At 41.6% G+C, this 16,535-nt stretch overlaps 1 protein-coding gene across 1 annotated transcript; it reads right to left on the bottom strand.

The window, feature by feature from the left end:
* Positions 1–89: 89 nt before the first annotated feature.
* Positions 90–12,882, bottom strand: LOC108502174 (zona pellucida sperm-binding protein 2-like). Its single transcript, XM_017824800.1, has 22 exons — positions 12,831–12,882; positions 11,931–11,983; positions 10,897–10,989; positions 9,428–9,555; positions 8,561–8,704; positions 7,888–7,971; positions 7,208–7,375; positions 7,043–7,139; positions 6,723–6,946; positions 5,798–5,951; positions 5,517–5,725; positions 5,312–5,429; positions 4,961–5,166; positions 4,386–4,503; positions 3,696–3,865; positions 2,847–2,920; positions 2,642–2,769; positions 1,673–1,862; positions 1,109–1,250; positions 429–525; positions 233–311; positions 90–142 (listed from the first exon to the last, which is right to left on the bottom strand). Exons 3-21 carry the CDS (start codon positions 10,982–10,984, stop codon positions 238–240), a joined length of 2,613 nt encoding a protein of 870 aa, XP_017680289.1. The 5' UTR covers positions 10,985–10,989; positions 11,931–11,983; positions 12,831–12,882; the 3' UTR covers positions 90–142; positions 233–237.
* Between the last annotated feature and the right edge of the window lie 3,653 nt (positions 12,883–16,535).

Here is a 16,535-nt window from a genome sequence, read left to right as displayed (position 1 = left end):
CTGCCAGTGTATTTTCCCATCAGATGCTGTTGAAATTATTTGATTTGTGAATCTGGGCACCAGGCTGTGCTCACTCAGATCACCTAATTGCAACTTCACAAAAATAAGTTCTTTAGTCTCTGTCAGAAGTCAGTGCAGTCACCTGAAGGGAGAAGAGAAGTACACAGAACTCTTACATTACAACAGCAGTATGCCTGGTGTTTCAGTAGTGTAATTTAAGATTGATGCCTACCTATGCTAGTTGTTTTCCTTTCTAAAAAGCACTGCTCCAGATGACACTTGTCCATGCAGATGTGGTTCTGCACTGCGGGCTGATGAGACATTTCAGCTTTTAATTCTCTGTACAGCAGACTGTCATCTGACACAGCTCATGAAAGCACATGCCATAGTGCTGAGCAAAGTGACTTGAGAAGTGCCTGCTTTCTTACCAAGTCTGTGTTTCCCAGGATTGCATCTCCTTGGACAAAGAAAGTCTAAAGGCTGTTGCTTGGTGTTGCAGATCACCACACTGCAGTGGAAATACAGCTACAAGACAAGAATATTCACATCATGTTTAGGGAAGTCTTATTTGGCATTCCATGTGTACTGACCCCAAAGGATATGAAGGTTGTGGGAAGGTGAGGGTTTGCCTGTTCTCCCAGGCAACTAACAAAAAGACAAGGGGAAAATGGCCTCAAGTTGTGCCAGGAGTGGTTCAGGTCAGATATTAGGAAATTTTTTTTTCACTGAAAGAGTGGTTAAGCATCAGAACAGGCTCCCCAGGGAAGTGGTGGAGTCACTATACCTGGGAGGGTTCAAAAAATGAGTAGATGTGGCACTCCACAATATGGTTTAGTGGGCATGATGGTATTCAGTCAGAGGTTGGACTTGAGGAGCTTAGAGGTCTTTTCCAACCTAGATGATTCTATAATTCTGTTCTATGAACTGAACACTTAAGTGGCTGGCCTTTATTCACTCCTCTTAGAATGTTATGCCTTCAAGGAGATGGCCAATAGCCCCAGGCACACCTGGCCACCTAAGGGCTTACACAGCATTGGCTGCAGGCACCACTCCAGGCTCACCTGTTGGGACTGCCAACAGCTCATAACAGAACACAGAGACATCTCACCTGCTCTTGTAACAGAGTTGAGTTCTGTACAAAGGTGAACATCCTCACTTCAAATCTCTTTAGGTGTTGAGGAAATTCTACTCTGAGACTATAATTAACTTCATGGAAGACAGTTCTGTAGGAGTCTTTGTTGTTTTCACACCTTTTTGGAAAAGAGAAAGAAAATGTTCTTAATCTAAACCTTCAACTAGATCTTTAAACACAGCAAGGAGGTGAGATACAGGGGACCTTCCTTCTGTTTGCCTTGACTCACAGGGGAATGGATAGAGCCTCCCCAGCTCATGATTCCTGTTTTTGGCCACAGTCAGGGGTATTTCTTGTTCTTTCTTTCCAGCTGAAAGCTGTTAGCTAGAAGCACTTCTGGCCACCTCCATGACCTGCTGCCACCAGAAGGCACAGCCACTGTGCTGACACCAACACATGCCCCATGGCCTAGCAGCCACTGCCCAGCAGGGCAGAACAATGCATCCAAGCTGACTTCTATCCTCTTCCCCTTTCCTCCCACCTAAAGTACAGGACTCTGTACTGAACAGTTACCAAACAGAGGAGGGAAGCCCTCCTTACCCATTTATAAGAATGGGCCACTGTGGAAGGCTGTCCTGGCTTTGGGAGTTTGTAGCCCAACAGTCATCCAGGTTGAGGTCCAGTCTTGCATCTTTAGGCTGGAGCAGTTCAACTTCAAAATACAGTGCCTCTCTCAGGTATTTTACTACAGGATATTCTGATTCCTGGTAGGGTTCTGAATAGGATTCCTCTAAAAGAGAGCATTGATAGAGTTGTTTTTGCAGAGGACATATTCAGAAACTTTCTGCTTCACTCTTCATCACCATTTACGCTGGCACAGTAATACAAAATTTGGGACAACAAATCAAAACAGAATGACAGAAAAGTAAAATCCAGCAATGAAAGTAAAAATCAACTGTTTTCCTTGGCATTGAGGATCCATAATTGAGACACTCCTGCTGCAAAAATCCATTAGATTAAGATGCTAATTCAAAACTATCTTGGTAAAGGTACTGAGAAGGGAAAAACAGTAAAAAAATTCATCAAGGCCACTCCAGTCAGAGTGAACATTTAGTTAAGGCTTCAGTCAGCCCTTTCTGCTATTATAGGTATTATTTTACAGCAGTATTGCATGTAGCTTCTCTCTCTGGCACAGGTTGCAACTACTTTGGTCAGTGCTAAGCCACCTTAGCAAAACTTAGGAAATGATAGGAGAAAGAAGCTGACATCACAGCCACTACACAAAACTCATATCATGCCCAGACCAAGCAGGAAAAACTATACATGCATCAGTGATGCTAGGTCTGTTCCACTACAGTTTTTTGGCCATTTATCTGCATTCTGGAAAGGAAAACCCCTGTTAGAGGCCTTAAAAAGATTTTCACCTGATCCTTTAAGATATTCAAAATAGTCCCAGGCAACCTGTTCTAGGTGGCCCTGCTTGAGCAGAGTGGATAGATAAGATCGTCTTCAAGTCCCTTCCAACTTCAGCCATTCAGTGATTCTATACAGTCTAATCGTAAATGTTACCTTTGAAGAGCTTCAGCGAAAGAGCGAGAGAGCCAAACCCTGGCTTAACATGAGGCAGTGGGTTCTTCTTAGATTCATATCGGACATCAACAGCCTGCTTGACTGCATATGAGCAGACAAATTTCAGCCTGAGAGAAGAAGTTTAACATTAGATTTTTACAACCAAAATAACACATACAACCTTCTTCTAGGGAATGACACTTACTGGTATACTGGTGTATCATTGCCAGGTCTGAAATAGAGTACCTCATTCTCATATGTCATAGTCATGCTGTTGAACTGAAAAGATACACATCATTACAAACAGGACAATCCCATTAGAGTTTACTTTGTGTTTGACACAAAATTTACGTCCCTTCACTTAACTGGCAGATTGCACTGAGCAGAGAACACTTAGAAATGGCCAGACCAGCTAATAGCCTTATGTTTACTGAACTAAAGTTGACCGTAGCAGGCAGATATGCCATAGTCAAGAAGAAAGATTATTACCTCGAATATGACATAACACCCCAGAAGGGGAGTACATAAGGCCTGAGAAAAGGATCAGCTGTTGCTGTTCACTGAATCAGTGTATAGAACGAGATGCAACACCACAGAAACAAGCTACTTTTTTGATGACCTGAATTTGAGTGTGTTCTGATCTTATGTTATTTTGTCTGTTTTCTGCGTATACAGTACATAGGTGTAGCAATAGTGCTCACACTAGTCTTCGTCCACACAGTCATTAGCAACACCTAAACAGCTTCTGCAAGGCATATGAGTATATCTCAACATCATAAACTTGCATTCAAGTCCCCTACTAAACAACTCGGAGGCAGCAAACTGAAGGCTAGTTTCAGAAAGCACCTATGACCTTGAAAAGCTTTTTCTTTTTTCCAGATAAGAACTTCTGCCCAACTCAATTTAGTACCCTTGGAGAGAAAGCATAGATGTACTACTTAACAAAAAGTCAGCTGTGACTTTCTCACAGCTTCTGCTCAACTCTGAACCTCTGCCCATTCTAGCAATAACCCCATTCCAGTGCAGAGTAAACTTCACGTGACTAAACCCTTACCTTTCTAATTGTTCCACAAGTGTTCACACTGAACTTGAAGGTTGCAGTCTTCTCTGTCACTAGACTGGGTTTGCACTGTCTGTCCCTCAAGACAAGCAGACTAATGTCCAAGTCTGCAATACCTACCATTTTTATTGCAGTAATAATCACAGTGCCATTGGGCAGGCATTCTGAAAGAGAAATCTATATTTTCACACAAATCAGGACCCAAACTCCTTTTGTAGTCTAACGATAAAAAGGTTCTTCACAGATTTTCCAGCAAGTTCTTTGGTAGCTCACAAGGAACTCTTATCCTCTTTCAAAAGGGTTTTTCTAGCCAATATTCAGGACATTTAATACTGATGAGTAACTTTAGAATTACTTATTTATATGCTGATTCTCCCCATGCCCCACCAAAAACCCCATTTCATTCAACTCTCCAAAGAGCCACAAAAACCCTATAAAAAAAAAGCTTCATGATGTTGGAGGTGAGGGGAAGTAAAGTTTCCCACCTCCTTCCCCTCCTCCCATACTAGGCAAGATAGTCACTACAATATGTAATTTGACTTGCCTCGTTGCATATTAATTGGTAGGAAATCTGACAGCCAAATAGAGTGCCATACAAGCATAAGCCCTAGAAACATTTCAGACTACTTGACTTAGTTTTGGAACTCAAATAACATTAATAGCTAATCCCCAAAATGCTATTACGTATTAGCTCTGAAGGTGAAAATCTGCAGGAAACTGAGAAGTCCCTCCTATTAGCCAAGGTGATGCCATCCTTCAAGGTTAAGTAGAGTGAAGCTTTTATTCCAGAAGTATGAAAACCCTAGAGATGAAAATCATGGGTTAAACAAGAGAATAAAGACACTGTTCAACTAAAGCATTCAAAAGCTGAGAGGGTAGGTTATGACAAGGCAAAGGTAATGGTGCTTGAGCAAAGACAAATTCTCAGGCTATATCTTTTTAATCCAGAAGCTCACACAGTGAGCTTTTCCAGTTTTTTTGCAATAGAATGCAATACAAACTCCACCGCATGTACAGTTGTCTTTAAAAGTGCTCAGGCTTAAAGTACAAGCAGAATATGTTTTTTTTCTTGCCTATTTCTGCCAGCGTTAACCAAGGGAAACTAAAGTGTTCTTCCAAGGGCAGAAAATAATCCTCCATTATTCCTTTGAAGTTTATCTCAAAGGGAAGTTTTATTTCACCTTCAAGGACATACTGTATCATGTTGATATTCCACAGCTAGAGCATGCCTTTTAATTGCCACATGCTGGAACCCTTACCTCATAGTTCACATGGGGAGAAAGGAAAGGGACAGAGATTGCCAAGTGAGTGCCATTGTCCCTCAGACTGTAGTTGTACTTCTGTGCTGCCTCGGGGGTCAGGTGCCAGTCTGAGATGAAGGGTAGCCAGTTTTGGTCCACATTCCCATGAGTGATAATGAGATGAAGGTTCCTCCCATCACAAAATCCTCTCACACTGGGCAGTACTGTAAGAGGGCCAAGAGTCAGCCAGCATGCTAGCTGTGATCACTTTATCACAGCTATTTGGGACTGACAGCTGAAAGCAGCCCAGTTAACAGTAGAGTTCATAGCCAGTTTGGTACAGTTTTGCCCAAGTTCCACTAAGTTTACCTGCATCTCTCACAGCTGACACTGTTATGACTGGGACAGTGAAGGTCTCCCTTGATGGACTGGTAATGAATGTGAGTGTGACATTCAGGGTGTATGCTCTCATGTTGTCTCTCACATACTAGGAAAATCATATTTAGACATGAAAAATCACCAAGTGATATCATCATCTCTATACCATGATATGGCACAGTGTCTTAGTACACACCTCTTTCTTAATGCTTGGGGCATCAAGTGGGACTTGTATTATGTATGCTTTGCTTCCATTAGAATATCTGGTCCTGTATATTATATATCCATGCTGAATGGCTTGAGGTACAGCAAGAGTTACTCCCTCAATGGTTAAGTTCATAAGCTCCACATCTGGGAGGAATGTTCCCACTGTCACATTCATTAACCTTGTACTCAGATTTGAATCTGAAAAGGAAAATAACATTAAGCTCTTAAGAGTACCAAAACCTTGAATAAATTCAATGTTCAGCTACTTACTGTTGGTTATAGCAAGTTCTACTTGTTCAAATGGTGTTTCTATTTCCTTGATGATAGTATGTTTAGTTAGTCCCCATTTGTTGTCTTCCCACTGGTGTTCCAGGAACAGGTTGATGGTGTATTTTGCCCCAAGCTGTCCACTGCTCACAGAAGTCTAGAATTTCAAACCAGCACCCTTTAGTATAGCATGATTTTACATAAAGTTATATTGAAGCGTCTCAAGGTCAGCTAAAGGCATAGCTCCAAGCAATTACTCTTCTCTGCTCAGGAATCATGAACTTTCATATCCCTGTGAATTTAGATTATCTCAGAATACTCAGAAGGTTTCCACTGGAAAATTGCCTCCCACTCCCAAGTTTCAAAGCAGCAGGGGACTATTTCACAGTGAAAGGGCTTCTCCTGCAACTTCCTTGGAACTTCAGTTGTTATATTTGCCCAGAACTCAGTTCACTCCAGACAACTAGACTTAGATGTATAGTCTCAGCCCATCCTAATATCACACGGTCTGCTGGACAAATGGGTTGTTCCCGTTCTCTTAAGTGGTCTGTGTAAAATACAACGGAACCCATTGCATGCTTTACAGTCCTGTTAGGACTGTCTCCAAGGCGTATGACATCAGGACTAATAGGTGAAAGCTCTCTGTTAGCCTGAGGAAAGAGACAAATCAATAGTTCTGTGTAGGATTGCATCCATCTGTGTTTGCAAGAAAAGAAATTCTTCATAAAGTGGTGCTTACAAAAGCTATCTTTGGTCAGGGCTTCTGGAGTTTTAATAAACCCTTTGTTCTCCCTCATGCCCATCCTTCATTTGAAAGGAACGAGATGAAGAATTATTCCTCCTCAAAAAACAAACAAACCCAGAAACAACAAAAAAACCCCCAAAAGCCAGAATATTGCTCGCCCAGTACCTAATGTAAGTCACTAACCTTATAATAGCCTCCTTCTGCACCTATTGGAATCTTCATCATAATTGCATTTAAGTCATTCGATAACACATATTTCCTGGAAGCCATTTCTTTAGCAGAGAGTTTGTGTAGATCCACACCAGCTTCCACAAGCACATCCTTAAAGCTAGTTGCTCCAGCAGAGAGTGGTGGAAAATACTTTGGAACAGTCCAGGTGATTGTTTTGTTAGTGTAATCCCCACCACCTTAGGGACAAGATATGAAAGCTGTCAGCTTATTACTCTAGTTTTAAGCCTTTCCCTGCACATTTCAGCACTGGAGAAGGATACCACATTTCTTACCTACAGGACATGCCACAGTAGTGTCCACCATCAGGATCATCCATCGATGTTTATAAAATGTACTGGATCTCACCACAGAAAAGTTAATTCCCTGATCCTGTTGGAAGAGATCTGGTTGGACCTGCACAGCTTGGCAGCTTGCTGGGCCAGAAAGAGCATACTAACCTCAACCAGCTGAACTTGTGCAGCAGTGTGTGGTATTCGCAGCACAACCCTGGTGTCTGTGGTGTTGAGTCCGTAACCTGCACTCCAAGCATCGCTCACAAGCAGAGCCTTTTTTTCTTCTGGCTGATGAAATACTATTTGCCATATCGAGGCTTCTTCTGCTTTTGCCTACCAGAGAAATTCATCAGTAGTTTAAACATGATGTTCAAAGCAACAGATTTACTATATTGAATGATTTATTATATTGAACTGCCCAGCAGTTTTGTTGCCTTTAAATACTTCTAGTGGGATACCCCTCCAGCTTTATCTCCCCCACACACCCCAAAGACTTTCCATGTTAAGAGCAACAGATTAATTGCACTGCAGCATTGCAAATACAGGGTCCAAGAACAAAAAAAACTCTCCACAGTTCTCTTCTGGGCCATGGGGTCTTAAAGACAGTTTTTGTTGCACAGTCTCTTAGCTGGGGAAGACTTGATTTCTTCCTTGGAGACATAGTCTACAGCTGCCTATATTTCTAACCTATACAAATATACTAAACCCACTTGGTACAGAAGTTTTCCTCTTCCTATTTAAGTACTTTTTGAAAGGACATTTTGTATTGTGTGGTTATAGAATAGAGGAATGGTTGTGCCAGAGGTAGCACTAGCTTTTACTAGGAAGAAAACCTGTTATTTTACTTCTGGAAAGACAAGACTCCAGTCCTCAGGTGCATCTCGAATGAAGTCTTTTATAGGCTGTGGAACCTCCTTCCTGACAGAAACCTGAAGGAAAAAAGCATCTGTAAGGGGTTTGCTGATAGCACTTGTTTCCTTGTCTTCAAAACCCTACGAGTTGTTTTCAATAGAAACCACCACTTCCTAGATGGAGATGCCATCATGTTATGTGTTATCTACAGTCTGCTTGATTTCAGCTTCTTTTTATTTTCTGCCTGTATTCTAATTTCTATTAGTTAAGACCAGGAGTTTGTTCTTGACTCCCATGTCCTCTTCCAAGAGGAGTCTATTTCCACCTCTGCATTCCTCTTCAGCGAATTCAGCAGGTAAATTTCCTTCAGAAAGTATACATGGAGTTGTTGAGGCAATATTTAGTGAGTTCAATCCATTAGCTTAACCGTTTACATACCATTTCACAACTTTATTAGCTATTAGGGCTCAAAAGTAGGCTATACAAGCATAATATAAATGCATCACTAAACTCAAGCAGCATGCTGTGCATTCACTAGTGATCTGTTCATGGTGGAGCAGTCTGAAGCTGATTAGATGCTAGGAATATGTATTGGAAAGAAAAATCCATGAGAGCATCTTACAGTACTTACCTCTTTACTTTTAGTACTTTCTCATAAGTACTTACCTCCATGTAGTTACGTTCACATACTAACTCTCTCAAACTCCGTGGACCATAATGGCAACTTGCACTTTTCAGATGAGATGTAGCATTTTTCATATCAGGAGTACGAGATGCTTTGATTTGTATAGTTACTGTGAATACATCTTTCTGCATGGACAAGGGGAAGATTTGCTTGTTACTCTGATTTTTTTCCTAGTTAGGCACCACCTACTCTCATGACCTAAAAGTAAACTACAAAACTCACCCGCCAGCCTCAGTAGAAAAGCATGACTCCATAGTGAAGCATTATCACTTTCAACTGAACTCCATAAGATACATGTATATAGCTGTATAGCTACACAGCAACAAAAATACTTTGGGCAGCACCTTTGTCCTTTTGCAAGGCTCAGAATTGGACAAAAAAACCCCAAACAAACAAAGAAACCAAAAATCAAACCAAACCCCAAACAACAACAACAAAAAAATCAACCAAACCTAGACTATAGCCGATTTTATGACATAGTAGCAATGAGCCAGCAAAACAAAACAGCCTAATCTTGAGTTTTTACCCTGAGCTGTCTCAGACACTAAACAATATTAGGGCAGAGTGCAACACAGCTGCCAGACAGAACTCCTTATTCCAAAAGAAAACAGTTGCCCTTCAAGAGCACATGATATACTCCACGTGTTCATCTGTAGGCCATCCAAAAGTCAGTACCATGGAATATACTCAGATCTCAGGATAAATTTGAAAAGAATTCAATAATTTTCTGCTAATAGATGTTCAAGACATTATGACACTTCAATTAATACCTATCAATAATTTTGTCATCTTTCACATAAAGGTCATATACAACAGCACTATGGTCCAAGTGTTTATAACAGACTTACCTCTAAGTGAGAATGGCAGCTTGCTGCAGAAGCACGAAACTCAATGCTACTCCAATTGCTGTAAGTTACTGTATAGCCACACTGTGCTGCCATGGCCTCATCCAGCTCCCAGGCTATGCCAGACTGATCTACGGGCAATTAGTGAAGAGCTGTATTAACATGTATAACTTCTGCTCTGCAAACTCCTTGAGCAACCTGCCCTTGCCCCAGAGTTCAGCTGAACCTGCTCTCATACAGCCCAGCTGCATATCCTGGGCTCAGAGAACTACAAAGAGAGCTGAGACAAAGTCTATAGAAAGAAAGAAAAAGGTAAAATTATAGACATGCTAGGATGGGGAACACTTGAAGCTCGAGAACTGAAGATGGAAAAAACCCAAACAAACCAAAATCACCAACATGGAAAGATTAAATACTAAAGGGGCAAACCCCACAGTAATCTCAGAACAGTCAGTTAGGTCATCAGTGTCAAAGCTGTCAGGATTGACAGACAACAACCTAGCAACACCAGGAGGTGACCTGTGGCTGGCACAGGCCCATGTTTTTCTGCCTGCCTGGCCAGCAGAGTTTTCAGGAGACAATCTACCAGGATGATGAACAGCTTGGATTTTTTTTAGTCTACCAAATTGTCTTTGTGATTTTGAGCTTTTTATCATTTTCTGTTTTAGTTGTTTTGGGATTTTTTTCTTCAAAAAATAATTGCTTTATGCTTTTAAGATGTATATAATTGCAGCTGCAGTGTCTTTGTATATGAATGAAGGTGCCTGAACAAAAAAAATATTTCAAATGTTTTTTGAAAAAAGTTAACATTCTAGAAAACTGGATGTTATGGATTATACATAGTTAGGCAGATAATTAGTATGGAGAACTAGTTCAAGGCCACATTTACATTTTATACATATAATATCTTGGAGCAGGTGTTTATAGCCTAAAAGCTATCTCACTGTGCCCTTTCAGGGCATTCTGTGGCACTTTTCACTCAAATGCATCACTTGCTGACTACTAAGCCCATAGCTAGAGGGCCTAGCTAATTTTTCTCAAATTTCATTAAGTATTTATTTGGCTCCACCAAGCTGTAAGCCAAGAAGGTGAAAAGCCACTAATGCAAAAGTCAGTAATGTAGTGCCAGCTTCAAGTAGTGAATTTTCAGAATAGTATGTGCTGTTATTGGAGAACTTCAGGAAGGAAATACACTGGCATTGATATGTCTAGAAACTACTGCACACATTTTAATTTGAGTTCAAAGGTAGCAATACCAAGTCTACTCATGGCTAAATTATCACAGAACAAATCTACAGGATAGGTTATACAGAAATCAAGGTATCATTTGGCTTTACTTAAAACAAGGTCCAACCTACTAAGTCCTATGACATTAAAATAATCCAGGGGATTCTAGTATAGAAGGACCTCAGAGAACTTTAAACATTTCGCCACGTGTAATTCCCTCTCCAAGTTCTTCTATATCAACTTACCAACAACAGAAAAAGATAAGTATTTGTCCTCAAAGTATTCTGCACTCAATGTTATCCGCAGAAGGTTCCCCAAGCACTCCAATCTCATGGGTCCTGCATTCAATGCATAGAAAGGCTGGTATGTAGGGGATTGAAAATACGATACAAACAAATCTGCTGCTTCCCAGATTGCTCTATAAAGTCAGCATTGTGACAGTCATACACCAGCATCTCTGGTCAGGAAGTGATAGAGATTGTGTTTATACTGGCAATAATTCCAGAAGAAAGCTAGCCCCAAAATTAGTATCCTAGTAGTAACTGTGCCTGATCATCTGCCAATGCTACCTGCAACAGTCAGTCAGTCATGGAAACAGGATTTTGGAACAGGGTCAAAAAGGTACTAGATTGGCTGCCCCAATCTGAACACCTTAAATTAAATAAAACAGAATATGAAAGTCCCACACACTCCTGAAAAGAAAAAAACCCAACCCCTAAACCAAAAAATCCCAATTTAAAAAAAAACAACAAACCACCACAAAACCACAAACAAATCACAAAACAACAACAACAAAAAAAAACAACAAAAACCCCTCCACCTCTACACATCTATTCACAAGAGGAGCCACAAGTCAGTTTGCATAGGAAGCAGCCACATCAGCTGTCCATTAGCCTACTCTGGACACTTGCCCAAGTACCAGTACCAGAAGCCAGCTCCTCATACTGTGAAAAGACCACACAGGAGCAAAGAAGATGGCTTAAGAAGCTCCAGTCCCAAGCCATGACCGCAGCACAAACCAGGCTACAGCTCTCAAACCTCTTAGAGGGAGGAAGCAAGTATTCAGTTCTTGTTACTGGAATCAGAAAGTAGAGGCATTTGCATAATATGGCAATATATAAACCTAAAGAGTGCCCACAAGTAGAACCCTGCATGTTTGGAACTTCTCAGGGAAACGTGCAAGTAAAGCTGCCACAAGAGCTTCAGACTCTTTGGAAACACGCACATAAATATGCAAAAGCCTGGAAACTGATGTGAAATCAGTTTGTAGCAGCATTACCTGATCTGTCCTGGGTCCACACTTCAGAGATGAATATACCTATTAGTAGCACTCTGTAAAAGAAGACAGGGATTAGCAGCAGCTTCAGCTGTGATAACAGCTTGCTAACATGTTTCTTGCTTATAAAGATCTATTCTGAATCTTATATTAGTATGACGTTTAGAGCAACAGCTTTAGACTCAGAAATCAGAAAAAGGGATTTTCATAGTCACATCTAGAAAAGCTAAGACAATTTATGTTTAGCAGCCATAGAGTTCTCACCTCTGCACCAGCCTCAACTTCATTGCGCATTTGCTCAGCATCTACTTGTGGTTTTTTTTCCTTTATAGTCCCACACAAACAAAAATCACCTTTGTGATCTGAAGCTTTACATAGAAATCAAAACACTTCTCAGTCTTGGTTTAAATAAAAAGGCTGCCACCTTTATACCGAGGAAACTCCTCAGCTGTTTACCCTCCTAATTATGAACCTCTAATTCACATCACCTGATTATTGGCTTTACTGATTAAATCTGCTCCTATTTTGGTCCCTTGGTCTCCCTGTTTTTATGGTTGCCAGTTCCTAACTATGAGGTTTTCAGGGGATAGGATAATTGGTGCTGTTGTGGTAAATCACAATGCAATCCACTGTTTTGGAGTTACTGTGCTACATCCTGTGTGGTGGGCTGACCCTGGCTGAGTGGCAGGTGCTCACTAAAGCCTCTCTGTCACTGCCCTTCTCAGCTGGACAGTGGAGGAAAAATATAAGGAAAGGCTCATGGGTTGAGATAAAGACAGAGAGAGATCACTCGCCAACAACTGCTGTGGGCAAAACAGACTTGACTTGAGGAAATTAGCTTAATTTATTGCCAATCAAATCAACATAGGATAATGAAACACAAAAACTAGATCTTAAAATCACCTTCCCCTCACCGCTCCCTTCTTCCTGGACTCAACTTCACTCCCAGTTTCTCTCTCTCCTCCCCATCAGCAGCACAGGGGTACAGGGAATGAGGGCTGTGGTTGATTCATCACATATTGTCTCTCTGCTCCTTCTTCCTCAGGGGAAGACTCCTCACACTCTTCCCCTGCTCCAGTGTGGGGTCCCTTCCATAGGAGACAGTCCTCCATGAACTTCTCCAACATGAGTCCTTCCCATGGGCTGCAATTCTTCACAAACTGCTCCAACGTGGATCTCTTTCCACGGGATGCAGTCCTTCAGGCACAGACTGCTCCAGCATGGGATGCCTGCAGGGTCACAAATTCCACCAGCAACCCTTCTCCAGCAAGGGCTCCTCTCTCTATGGTCCACAGTTCCTGCCAGGAGCCTACTCCAGTGTGGGCTTCCTATGAGGTCACTGCCTCCTTTGGGCATGAACCTACCCCAGGCTGCAGGTGGATCTCTGTGACCCCCTTGACCTCCATGAGCTGCAGGGGCACAGCTGCCTCACCAAGGTCTGTACCACGGGCTGCAGGGGAATCTCTGCTCTGGTGCCTGGGGCACCTCCTGCCTCTCCTTCTGCACTGACGTTGGGGTCTGCAGGGTTGTTGGTCTCACGTATTCTTACTCCTCTCTTGTGGCTGCACTTGCATAGGGTTTTTCCCCCTTCTTAACTTTGTTATCCCAGAGGCACTTACCACCATCACTGGCAGGCTCGGCCTTGGTCAGCAGTGGGTCCATCCTGGCTGGCATTGGCTCTGCCGGACATGGGAGAAGCCAAGCTTCTGGCAACTTCACACAGAAGCCACCACTGTAGCCCCTCTGCTACGAAAATCTTGCCACTCAAAGCCAATACACTCTGACTCCTCTGTGGAGGATTTTGCATAGCCTTCCCTGGACAGCTGAAGTCTGCCAGAGGCAAATGTATAAAATGCAGTTTTAAGGTAACTGGATTAACAAAATAGAGAAGGAACTGTTAACCTTTAAGGTGAGATGTCTAAACTAACAGTAAAAGGGAACACAGTTGGAGATTGATGGGTGTCACAAACTAAATGAAGAACTCTCTTATTAGGTGATCTGTGGGACACTCTAGAGCAGAAATCATCCTCAAATTTGGAGAAAATTAACCCAAGAACTGCAGAGAAGTGAATCCGACCACAAGCAGATCTGAGAAAAAGACCCTGCCTTTGCCACATGCTGAAGGCAGAGAAGTTATACCTTTGGCCCCGAGCCCAGATCAGTGATGGTTTCTCACCATCAGCATGAGCGCACTCTGGTCACCATAAATGATGTGTGGGAGTACAGTGTTCCTGGAGCTGCTAAGCTGAGCTGCTGTTGGTCAGAAGGTAGCCAGGTCACAGAGTGAGCACAGGGGTTAGTGTGGTCTCCATTCACATTGTCTGTAAGTGCTGAGCACTATTGGTGTGTAATTATAGCCACATCAACAGCATAGCTGCAATGTCGTTTGTGTAATAAAGAGTGCTAGGATTCAGTATTCCTTCTCTTGGTCATAATTCAGTTCAGCTGTCATTTTCTCAAACCCTTTAATTTCCTTTTTTTTTTTTTTTGGTGCATACATCTATTTTGTAGAAGCTTTACCAAGATTTAAAGAATATTTATCTTTCACATGCCAAGTTTCCCCAGGTGAGGTTTAGATTGGATATCAGGAAAAATTTGTCCACCAAAAGGGTTGCCAAATATTGGAACAGGCTGCCCAGAGAAGTGGTTGAGTCACCATCCCTGGAGGTATTTAAAAAGGATTTAAATGTGGTACTTAAGGACATGGTTTAGTGATGGACTTGTCAGTGCAGGGTTAACGGTTGGACTCGATGATCTCAGAGGTTTTTTCCGACTCAAATAATTCCATGATTCTGTGATTCTATGTCAGCATGTGTTGTTCTTCTGTTAGAAACACCTTTGTCAAGAGAAGCTTGGCAGCAATTTCTAAGGAGCACTCAGAATTACCCACATCCCTCTCTCACTATATGTTTGCTATCGAGACTAACCTTATATTGGGGCTTCTTCTGTCCTAAGCTTGTGCCTGTGACATTTGGGGTTTGCTCACTCCATTGCCCATTAGAAGGCTGCAGGAGCCGCAGACCTGGAGGATTTATTTGTAATTAACCCCGATGTCCTGGAGAGGGAGCCGGAGGATCTTCCAGCTGCTCCCTCCGCTCCCGTACCTTCCCGGGAGCGCAGCCGGGACAGCAGCTGCTGTTCAGGATTCGTTCTTAAACATAACACAGATCGAAAATGGTCTTTTTAAATAGACGTGTATTTGTGCTGCTGTCACGGATAACCTCATTACACCAGTCCCACATCTTCAAAAGTATAAAAAAAGTTAATTGAATGTGAAACCCAAAGTTTGCTGTGCTCCAAAATGCTGGATTTTACTCCAGAAACAAGTGCTATCCCCAGCTGGTTTGTGTTGCAGTTGTTTTCTTCTGAAATTCCCTCTAAAATAAATTTTTAACTTTACAGAGAGTTTTCCTGAGAAGCACTAGCCAACAAAGATACTATATAAATAATGGGTTATACTAAATAAACCCATGATCAGGCAGTCAGGGCTTAAATATTGGATAGCATGTCCTTGTTTGTTATTGTTGGAGCTGAGGCCATTTGAGTTATGGCTTTATCTTATTGTGCAGTGTGCTTTCACAATACTACAGAAAGGTTATTCCACTTTTCCAAAACTTGATTTTAGGTACCACCAGGAAAGTGCCTCAGATTTCCTCCAGTTTTCTTCAACTCTGTGTAACACTTGAAGCAGATCTTCACTGTTGACAAGTACATCCCAAATAATGGTAACCTTGACACATGGTAAGTGGCAAGGTTGCCTGTGTTTTTTCAACCCAAACAGATTCCAGCCATGTTTCCCCTAATCCTTTGACCTGCCAATACTCTCATGCAGGCTGAGGTTACTGGGCAAAGTGGAATCCTGAGGTGTCTTATTCCCTCTGTGTAATTTAAACAGGATCATGATAACTAGCAACCATATACTGGAAAGGGAGAAGAATTATCCTGCTACAACACAGCCTTATCACAGTGTTACTGAAAGCATTACCTATCTAGTTTACCCATATAGACACTCTTTGTTTCCTTATTTATTTATTTATTTATTTTTTACCAATCAAATGTAGATTAATTCCTAAACACTTTTATGTTTCTGGGCTGTTGTGGAGGGGTTTTAATTTTTGTTAGTATGCAGCACATGTCTTGGACCATAATTATGATTTCAGGCAATACAATAACACATAAATCTGAGATTCATATTCAACAAAACCTGAATTACCAGCTGACTTAACTAAAATGCAAGAAGAAGTCTCGTCTGTTGCAGTTTTACTTTCTAAAGATTACTGAAATCTAAAATGCTTATTCAAACTCTATGGCCAAAATATCCAATATAACAGAAAAGAAATTCCTTCTGGCCTCTCAATCAGTATCAAGAAGAGGAAGAAAGGATGTAGTATAATGCACACTTTCAGTACTAACAACTATGTGAAGGTAACAGAATATCTTAATTATACCAGTCTTTTATCTGGTAACTGATAGCTCTCCCACAGCAAGCAGAGAGCAAGAAGGAGAAAAGGAGGTCCATACAATCTAATATGTCTGTTAAGTACACCCCAAAAGCTATTTTGACTGCATGCAAGAATGCATGCTAAATTAACACAAAAGATAATTCTA

The sequence above is a fragment of the Lepidothrix coronata genome, unplaced genomic scaffold (assembly GCF_001604755.1).
Source record: "Lepidothrix coronata isolate B3197 unplaced genomic scaffold, Lepidothrix_coronata-1.0 Scaffold113, whole genome shotgun sequence".
In the NCBI taxonomy this organism is placed as follows: domain Eukaryota; kingdom Metazoa; phylum Chordata; class Aves; order Passeriformes; family Pipridae; genus Lepidothrix; species Lepidothrix coronata.
This window is presented reverse-complemented; position numbering and strand designations above follow the sequence as displayed.